General features: G+C 41.7%; 1 protein-coding gene across 2 annotated transcripts in view; it reads right to left on the bottom strand.

Moving 5' to 3' along the window:
* AGPAT5 (1-acylglycerol-3-phosphate O-acyltransferase 5) overlaps positions 1-7,881 on the bottom strand; it is a 37,490-nt gene extending 29,609 nt beyond the window's left edge. Inside the window, exon 1 of one of the 2 annotated variants that reach the window (XM_069973440.1) lies at positions 7,397-7,881. In XM_069973440.1, the coding sequence (XP_069829541.1) occupies positions 7,397-7,615 (219 nt within the window). In that variant the 5' untranslated portion in view covers positions 7,616-7,881. The remainder of the gene's footprint in view (positions 1-7,396) is intronic. The other variant, XM_069973441.1, reaches the window with a different exon arrangement.
* Between the last annotated feature and the right edge of the window lie 3,386 nt (positions 7,882-11,267).

Below are 11,267 nucleotides of genomic sequence, written 5' to 3' on the forward strand. Positions count from 1 at the left end.
TTTACTCAGTGTGAACAGACCCTTTAGGTGGGATAAACCTAGTGACAGAATAAAAGCATTTTCTATGTTCTGTAAGAAAGGAGGATATATGAAAGGTGCCATGTGTCTCCTTGCCCTAACAGAACGTTCCTTACAGCTGAAAGGAAGAGCACGAATCTAGGAGCTGCTTCAGCCTGTGCACTAAAGTACAACACACATTAAAGAGGTAGTTCACCAAAATAAAGTTATATAGATTTGTAATTTATTTCTATTAAAAAGACTCAAGTCTTCCAGTACTTATCAGCTGCTGTATGTTCTGCATTAAGTGGCGTATTCTTTCTAATCTGGAGAGCAGGAGAGGGATTTGCTACTGCTCTGGAAAGAGGTGGCAGCAGAGAGCACTGTGTCAGACTGAAAATAATACACCACTTCCTGCAGGACATACAGCAGGTGATAAGTACTGGAAGACTGGAGAATTTTAAATAGAAGTAAATTACAAATCTATATAACTTTCTGAAACCAGTTGTATTGAAGGAGAAAGATTTTCACTTGAGTACCCCCTTTAAAAAAAAGCTACAAAAGCCAACATTTTGGCTGTCCAGGTATGATGAGAATTATAAGTTTTGCGACAGCTGGAGCACTGGAGGTTCCCCATCCCTGCTTTGAGTAAGGATGCCCAATAGTGACATCTGTACCCACACGTTATAATGGCATCTGTTTAAGATATGGCACGAGAACTCAGGATCTGCTGAAGGATCCCATGTTAGCATCTTGGTGACAGACGCCACTGTTAGGCAACGGTTAGGCTGGGTTCACACTGCGTTTTTAGCATACGTTTAACGGATCCGTTTTTTTTTTTTACGGACAAAAAAAAAAAAAAAAATAGTGTCAGCAACGTTTTTGTGCCCGTCAAAAAAGAAAAAAAACGGATCCGTTTTGATCCTTTTTTTATAAGGAAGTCAATGGAAAAACGAATCAAAACGGATGCACACAAATGCATCCGTTTTTGCAATCCATTTTTTTCAAAAAACAGATTGCAAAAACGCAGTGTGAACCCAGCCTTACTGTCAATATATCTGTTAACGCTTAATGGCATAAAAGGAGACAAAAAATAAACATGATGTGAACGCTCCCTTACAATGGTTAGAGTGCAATAAGGGTTTAAAGGGGTGCCCTGATGATTTAGGTTTATATGTAAGTGTATCCAGGCTAGACAAAAAGTACGTTTTTATTGGTCCGGGTCTGCGAATGGGAGATAGAGCGAACTGCGTTAAGCATGGTCCTCTCCTGCCTCTGTGTCACATGATCAGTAGGGATTATAATGGAGCCCGACTGATCACACTGACCCAGAGCGGGGAGAGGACGCGCTGCAGCGCTCTACCTCCCAATTGGTATAAGTCTGAACATTCAGAACCGGACTGATCAAAACTTTTGACGTCTCTATGAAATGGCTAATTTTTTCTGAAACTACAGTGACCCTAAATTTTCCAGTACTGATTTGTGCAGACTCAGCAAAGCCATGTGGCTAAGGTGAACAAATAGTTAACCATTACCCAGTGTAAATCCAGCGGCTCTGCCCGACACATCGTCTTTTGCCAAACAAAATAAAAATTAACAGTAACGCAAATGATGGGTTTAAGGACGCGGTGACACAGACAGAGTGAGACAAGTATCTCCTGATGGGTCAGATGATAACATCACCCCCGCAGGGCACCAACCGTACTTACTGAGGACCAGGGTCACAATGCTGAGTGTAACTCATACACAGAGGTCAAAGGGGAAAAAGGGATCAGCAAGGGCGACTCAACAACCTTGTAAATCTGGCTAAATGTGGCTCTGAGGCCTAAGGAGGCCGGCTCAGCATGCAGCCTTTATGGGAGGCCTCCGGCACACACTTTCAGACACTTTTTTTGCTCGCTGAACTTGCATTAAGAATCTGCAGCAAAAGCGCAGCCCAGGTGAACGGGGAGTTTTCAAACAGCAAGAAAAATATGCATCTGCAGATCCTTAAAGGGGAAATATCAGCAGGTCAGATGAATCTAACCTGATGATATGTCCCTATTGCACAGGAGACGCCGAAGAGGAAGCCATGTCTCTTACCTTTCTCCTCGGGGCCATTCCGGTGCAGTTAGTAGTTTTCTCCACAGCCTCCTGTCAATCATTTTGCAGGAGGCGGAGCCTGAAAATACAGTCGGATCACAAGCAGTGTGGATGGTAAGTATACACTGCTGCCTGTGATCTGGAAACTGACAGCACAGATATATACAGATCACAGAGCCCGATATATACATGTGTGTGCAGTCAGGTTCGCTTTATTGTTATCAGCTACAGAGGAAGATGTGCAGATTCATTTTAAAGTGTCGCTGTCGTTTAAATTTTTTTTGCAGATATCAACAGTACAGGCGATTTTAATTGTAATTGGGTATATTAGCAGAAAAATGTATTTTTATCATGAAAAAGCAGTTTGAAGCTCTCCCCCGTCTTCATGGTTCTCTTATTCGGAGGGGAGGGGTGGAGGGAGATGAGGCACCAAAACAGGACAAAGAATTAATTTACAGCTACATCACCAGCTATCTCCTCTGAAATCAGCACTGACCTCTGATGAACGGCTTTCACACAGGTCCCACTGTGTAATCCTTTGTTCTCTGCTCTCTGCTGCTGACTAATCCCCCTCCTCCCCCCTCCCCATTCCATAAGTTACACAGGGCTCGACTGATGTGGAGATTTCCTGATAATGAGCAGTGAATGAGAGAGAGGAGGGAGGGGGGGGGGACCTGGGGAAAGTCTTTTTAAATGCAGATAATGGCAGATTTGCCTAATAAACCCAATTACAGAGTTTCTTAAAATCGCCTGGACTATTGGTTTCTGCAAAAAAAAAAAAAAAAAGACAATGACAGACACGATCAGCGGAGGATCAGGCGTTTGCCTGGTCACTGTCACTTAGTGATAATCGCTGCTGGTAATCGGCCCATGTAACAGTCTCTATATATACTGCCCATGAAAGCCTATGGAAAGGGGTGGGCAGAGGGGGATGAATGAGCAGGGAGAGCAGAGAAACAGCTTGCGCAGACTGCATGCTTTTGGCTGAGAGTAAAGGCTGGATTCCCATGTTTCACTGCTTAGTGCTGGAGGGGAACTTCTGAAGGTTTGTTACAGTGAGGAAGGAGTGCAGGATATTGTGTTTAGTGTCTATATAGTGTATAGGAGGCAGCATAGCGGATATTCTGTATCCACTGCAGCTGAGCATAGGGAAAGCAGCCAAAGGGACGGGGTTACAGGGGGGGTAACCGGGGGACAAATGGCATATACTGATAGAAAGGCCATATATAGTCCGGATAGATATAGAGATATATATACATACATATATATATATATATATATATATATATATATATATATATATATATATATATATATATATACACACACACACAGGACAGGGCATCCTGAAGTCACCAGAAATGATAGTTAGAGCCGTCCCCTCCCCCCTCCATATAACTCTTAGCCGTCTGTTGCTAATCTGTATACGGCAAGCTGCAGCGTGTGCCAAGAATGCGCGCTATCCTCAGGACAAGAACGGGAGCCGCTTATGTATATAAGGAAATGGCTTTAGCTTTTTTTTTTCAAATCATCTGGTTTCAGAAAGTCATATACAGATGCAGCCTGTGTTACCTAGATCACTAGGACACATTTATATCAACGTTCTAATTGACTTAACATTGCACAATTGTTGCATCAGGGATCATGTTAACCCTGGCTATATGTGTAGATTTGTAATGTACTTCTATTTAAAATTCTCAAGTCTTCCCATACTTATCAGCTGCTGTGTGTCCTGCAGGAAGTGTTGTATTCTTTCCAGTGTGACACAGTGCTCTCTGCTGCCACCTCTGTCCATGTCAGGAACTGTCCAGAGCAGGAGAGGTTTTCTATGGGGATTTGTTACTGCTCTGAACAGTTCCTGACATGGACAGAGGTGGCAGCAGAGAGCACTGTGTCAGACTGGAGAGAATACACCACTTCCTGCAGGACATACAGCAGCTGATAAGTATGGGAAGATTTGAGAATTTTAAATAGAAGTAAATTACAAATCTATATAACTGTCTGAAACCAGTTGATTTGAAAGAAAAAGTGCCCCTAAAGCATAAATATTAGTTTTGCAGCAGTTGGAGGGCCCCAGGTTCCCTGGTCTATACCCCAATGACTTATACAGGGTACATAAGGGCTCTGTCTAGGTTCCTCTCTCTCTGACTAATGTGTCACAGTACAACTTATGCCGGTCTTGTATACACAGTCCCCAAGCAAAACAATGAAAAAGCAGCCAGACACTCCCTAAAGCCAAGGTCACCTCCCGGCCCTACAGGGCATAGATAGCCGGCATCACTGATAGGTACACACCCAGCAATACAGGAGATTCCGGCTATGCTTCTCTCCATGGTTTAGTCCCAGGACAATGCTGGAGCACAGGGCACCCCAGAGCAGCAATGAGAGGCAGACCACGCAGAGAGGACACATCCCAGAGCAGCAATGAGAGGCAGACCACGCAGAGAGGACACATCCCAGAGCAGCAATGAGAGGCAGACCACGCAGAGAGGACACATCCCAGAGCAGCAATGAGAGGCAGACCACGCAGAGAGGACACATCCCAGAGCAGCAATGAGAGGCAGACCACGCAGAGAGGACACATCCCAGAGCAGCAATGAGAGGCAGACCACGCAGAGAGGACACATCCCAGAGCAGCAATGAGAGGCAGACCACGCAGAGAGGACACATCCCAGAGCAGCAATGAGAGGCAGACCACGCAGAGAGGACACATCCCTGAGCAGCAATGAGGCAGACCACGCAGAGAGGACACATCCCAGAGCAGCAATGAGAGGCAGACCACGCTGAGAGGACACATCCCAGAGCAGCAATGAGAGGCAGACCACGCAGAGAGGACACATCCCAGAGCAGCAATGAGAGGCAGACCACGCAGAGAGGACAAATCCCTGAAGCTGCTACACACAGCTACATCACAGTGTATGAGGGACCCTACACCAGCCCCTAGATAAACTACAGTAAATCACCCCCCGTCTGTGTTGCTAATAAGAAACAAAAGGGTTGTTCACCAAAAAAAATAATAATAATCCAGTACTAATCAGCTTCTGTATGTCCTGTAGGAAGTGGTGTATTATTTCCTGGTGTATATAGTACACACACTGGTATAATTCAATACACACTGGTGGAGGGGGATAGCCTCTACATACTGGTATATATCACACTGATGGAGAAGGATAGCCTCTACACACTGGTATATATAATATTGGTATATATAATACACCCTGGTATATACCACACTGGTGGAGGAGGACAGCCTCTACACACTGGTATATATCACATTGGTATATACAGTACACACTGGTATATATGATATTGGTATATATCACACTGGTATATATATTGGTATATATCACACTGGTATATATATTGGTATATAGAGTATACACTGGTATATAGTACACTTTGGTATATACAGTACACACTGGTGTATAGAGTATACACAGATGTATATGATACTGGTATATAGTACACCCTGATATTATATATATAATATATATATATATATATATATATATATATATATATATATATATATAAATGATATTGGTATATAGCACACCCTGGTATATATGATATTGGTATATACAGTACATACACACTAGTGTATGATGTTGGTATATAGTACACCCTGGTATATACAGTACACCCTGGTATATATATTGGTATATAGTACACCCTGGTGTATATACAGTACACACTAGTATATATGATACTGGTATATAGTACACATTGGTATATATCACTCTGGTATATAGTACACAGTGGTATATATGATATTGGTATACATGTATATATGATATTGGTATATACAGTTCACACTAGTGTATATATATGATACTGGTATATAGTACACATTGGTATACATGTATATATGATACTGGTATATAGTACACATTGGTATACATGTATATATGATACTGGTATATAGTACACATTGGTATACATGTATATATGATATTGGTATATAGTACACATTGGTATACATGTATATATGATATTGGTATATAGTACACATTGGTATACATGTATATATGATATTGGTATATAGTACACATTGGTATACATGTATATATGATATTGGTATATAGTACACATTGGTATACATGTATATATGATATTGGTATATAGTACACATTGGTATACATGTATATATGATATTGGTATATAGTACACATTGGTATACATGTATATATGATATTGGTATATAGTACACATTGGTATACATGTATATATGATATTGGTATATAGTACACATTGGTATACATGTATATATGATATTGGTATATAGTACACATTGGTATACATGTATATATGATATTGGTATATAGTACACATTGGTATACATGTATATATGATATTGGTATATAGTACACATTGGTATACATGTATATATGATATTGGTATATAGTACACATTGGTATACATGTATATATGATATTGGTATATAGTACACATTGGTATACATGTATATATGATATTGGTATATAGTACACATTGGTATACATGTATATATGATATTGGTATATAGTACACATTGGTATACATGTATATATGATATTGGTATATAGTACACATTGGTATACATGTATATATGATATTGGTATATAGTACACATTGGTATACATGTATATATGATATTGGTATATAGTACACATTGGTATACATGTATATATGATATTGGTATATAGTACACATTGGTATACATGTATATATGATATTGGTATATAGTACACATTGGTATACATGTATATATGATATTGGTATATAGTACACATTGGTATACATGTATATATGATATTGGTATATAGTACACATTGGTATACATGTATATATGATATTGGTATATAGTACACATTGGTATACATGTATATATGATATTGGTATATAGTACACATTGGTATACATGTATATATGATATTGGTATATAGTACACATTGGTATACATGTATATATGATATTGGTATATAGTACACATTGGTATACATGTATATATGATATTGGTATATAGTACACATTGGTATACATGTATATATGATATTGGTATATAGTACACATTGGTATACATGTATATATGATATTGGTATATAGTACACATTGGTATACATGTATATATGATATTGGTATATAGTACACATTGGTATACATGTATATATGATATTGGTATATAGTACACATTGGTGTATATCACTCTGGTATATAGCACACACTGGTATATACAGTATACTGCTCTAGCAGCAGCACACGTGTCAGCAGCATCTGACGGGCCCCTCTCCCGCCCCGGGCCCCCCACCACCACGTGATCCCCCCGCAGCTCCCTGACCTGCACCCCGGTGTACTGCTGGAAGAAGAAGAGCACCATGCTCTGGTAGACGGTGTAGAGCCGGTCGTCCCCCCGCCGGTACAGTCTCTCGGGCAGCAGGGCGCTCAGGGCCCTCCAGCAGCCCCATGCCAGCAGGTAAGTGGGCGCCGTGCCCAGCATGACGGCGGCGGGCAGCATGTAGCGCAGGGAGTAGGTGTGCAGCACGGCGGAGAGCAGCATGGTGCCGGTCCTGCTTCTCACCCGGGACGGACAACTTGTGCCCTACACTGCACCTACTGACACCCGGCAGCACGTGAGGGGGAGTGGCCGGGGTGGAGACCCCGTGCTGCTGGCTGACAGCTGACTACATAGTGCAGCCGCATCCCCCGGGCGCGGGCACTGAGGGCGCACATGGGGCCTGTGCTCCTATACTGGGAGAGCGGGCCGCCGGGTCACACAACCGGGTCACTAGCCGCACAGCACGTCCAGTGGTCACTGCAGGTAAAGCGGAGCGTGAGAGGCGGGGCTTACTGCGCTATGACGTCACACGTAACAGGCACCGGGCGCCATCTTTGTTACTGGAAAGGACTTCAAATCAAGTTTATAAAAAAAAAAAAAAAAAAGTTATTTTTTTAAATCAACTGCTGCCAGATATTTGTTAGGCTGCGTTTACACAGAGAGATTTATCTGACAGATTATTAAAGCCAAAGCCAGGAACAGCCTATAAACAGAGAACAGGTCATAAAGGAAAAATTGAGATTTTTCCTCTTCTCAAATCCATCCCTGGCTTTGGCTTCAAAAATCTGTCAGATAAATCTCTGTGTAAACGCACCATTATTAACTTCTATTTAAAAAAAAAAAAACTCAAGTCTTCCCATACTTATCAGCTGCTGGATGTCCTGCAGGAAATCATGTATTCTCTCCACTCTGACACAGCGCTCTCTGCTGCCACCTCTGTCCATGTCAGGAACTGTCCAAAGCAGCAGCAAATCCCAATAGAAAGTCTCTCCTGCTCTCCAGACTGAAAGGATAATCCACTTCCTGCAGGACTTTCAGTAGTTGATAAGTACTGAGATTTTTTTTTTTTTTAATAAAAGTAAATTACAAATCTCTGTCACTTTCTGGCACCAGTTGATTTGAAAGAAATGTTTTATTTTGCTGAACTACCCCTTTAAGGACGTCAGGATTTCTGTGCAGAGAAGACGTGGTCTGCATCTTTCGTGTGAATGTCTATATATGCCTCTGACTGTCTCTCAAGAATAGGATGCGGACATACATATACAAACTGAGAAACTGAACTCAGGAACAAGACGACACAGTCAGAGGTTAGTTGGGGGAAAGGTCAGAAGCAACGTGAGAAAATATTATTTTACTGAAAGAGTAGTAGAGGCTTGGAACAAACTGCCAGCAGATGTGGTGGGTAAATCTACAATATGAGAATGTAAACCTGCCTGGTATATACATCTATCTATCCTGAGATAATAAGGAGGACAATACTAAAAGGGCCGACTAGATGGACCAGGTGGTCTTCTGCCAACAATCTTCTATGTTTCAGCAAGGTGGTCCCAGATGGCATCTGTTGTTGCTGTGGTGGAACAGAAATGGAATGATGGTAACCCAGCGATTATCTGTGTATAGGTGACACCAGGCCGGGTGGCAAGGGCATAACCCTTGAGGGTGTAGCACGTGTGCACCTTATGGCACTCTGAGCAGGGCTCAGTGCAGAGTAAGGCTGGTTCCACACTACGTTTTTGCAAAAAAAAAAAACGGATGGAAAAAACGGATGCATTGGTGTGCATCCGTTTTGATCCGTTTTTCCATTGACTTCCATTATAAAAAAAAAAACGGATCTGTTCATATTTAACGTACACAAAAGTAAGGTCAGCTACGTTCTTGTGTACGTAAAAAAAAAACGAATGTGTTTTGATCCAATGGAAGTCAATGGAAGAACGGATCAAAACGGATGCACACAACTGCATACGTTTTTTTTCTATCCGTTTTTCATTCATTTTTTTGCAAAAACACTGATGAAAAAAAAATGAACTGCAAAAAGTAGTGTGGACCTAGCGTAAGGGCCCTATTACACTGGGCGATTATTGTTCGAAAAATCGTTAAATCGTTCGGATTTGAACGATAATCATTTAGAGTAATAGCAAACAACGATTAAACGACCAACGAGAAATCGTTGGACGTTTGATAGAATTTGGGCCTATTTTTATCCTTGATTGTTCGCAAATCGTTCGCATGGAATGAGACGTCGTTTGGTCGTTCGCAGTAGTGACGACAAGACGACTGCAAGAACGATCATAAGTAACGATCCGTGTAATTGGGTGAACGATTTCAGGTTGTTTGCGATAGCGGTCGTTTGAGATCGTTTATCGTTGATAAATCGCTTCGTGTTATAGTACCCTAACTTTGGTATGATAGACCGTCTGCTCTGCCACACCTGAGATTCCGCGCAGTCACTTCTTCCTTCTCTACCTGTCACATACATTATTTACATACTGTCTGTATAGTCACCGAGCTCTACCGTATGAGATGAAGAGTGCGGGTTGCTAACAGTAGTGGATTATAATAGGTCAGTTTCAGGCAGTAGCCCAGGGGCCCATGGCCACCCAAAAAGACTCATTGGTGTACTGTCTCCTGGCTACAGTTCTGCCATGAGTTGCAAAAATTGCTGCTTTTTACTTCAATTTTGCACAAATGAGGTAATTATGACATTATCTATCCTATACGATGAACACCACGCTATTGTTACCATAGTTACAGTGAGGTGGAGGCCCAGGCTTGGTGAACAGCCCTGGGCCTATGGTAAAGTTAATCCGCCCCTGGTTGCTAAGGTAGCCATTGTTTCCATGTACATATCTAGTTAATAGCTATAGACTACAGTGTGTTGGACTATTGGACTGACAATTGTGAACAAATACACCTACGCTGCCCCACCCAGGGGAAAACCGAGATTAGTTTTCACAGGCCTAATTCTGCAGTGCGTTCGAAAAGTCGGAGAGTTCACACCCTTTTCACAATTTTTGATCAATAATCCCTTATTTATATTGTGACAATTTATTCCACACTGCTATACATAGCTTGTCATCACTCGCAGAGGAACAATATATAGGTAAGGCCTAGGATGACTGATACAGTGGTGCCTTGGATTACAAGCATACTTGGTTCCGGGACTGTGCGTGTAATCCAAATCCACTCTTAAAGCAAAGCAAATTTTCCCATAAGAAATCATTGGACTGCCAACAATCCAAAAATAATAATTTTCTATTACGTATAACATGTAAAACAAATGAAAAAAACATTTATAAACAGCTCAATATGGGATATTATAAGTTACTGTACAGTATAGCAATTATGTGGTGCATAATGTTCAGTAACTGCATAAACCTGAAAAACAGCAGCAGTTTGTAGATACAGGATGGAGCTGCAGACCCCCATACTGGTCACTGTGCAAACAGGTTAGAATAGAGAAGCAGGGCTGCTGTCAGAGGTCTGTGTGGTCACATGACTGGACTGCACCAATGGGGAAGGGGGTGTGTTCAGCATGGACCAATCAGGAAGTGAGAATAACAGAGCTGTGCAGGAGGACAGTGACAGAAACTTTTCTATATAGCAGTGTGTATGGCTGAGTGTAAGTGCAGGCACATTATAGCAGGAACGGAGAGGATGTGAAACACATGATTTGGAAGGTAAGGGAGACTTCCTTGGTTAGAGTAAAGTGCAGTAGACCACGCTATGCAGACCAATCCCTTCTCCTACTCCCCTTCTATCCAGTACAGGGAGCTCTTAAACCAAAGCAATGCTCTTAAACCAAGTTACAATTTTGAAAAACTGCAAGCTCTTCTTACAAAACGCTCACAATCCAAGTTAATTCTAAACCAAGGTA

Source organism: Dendropsophus ebraccatus, chromosome 6 (assembly GCF_027789765.1).
Source record: "Dendropsophus ebraccatus isolate aDenEbr1 chromosome 6, aDenEbr1.pat, whole genome shotgun sequence".
NCBI lineage: Eukaryota > Metazoa > Chordata > Amphibia > Anura > Hylidae > Dendropsophus > Dendropsophus ebraccatus.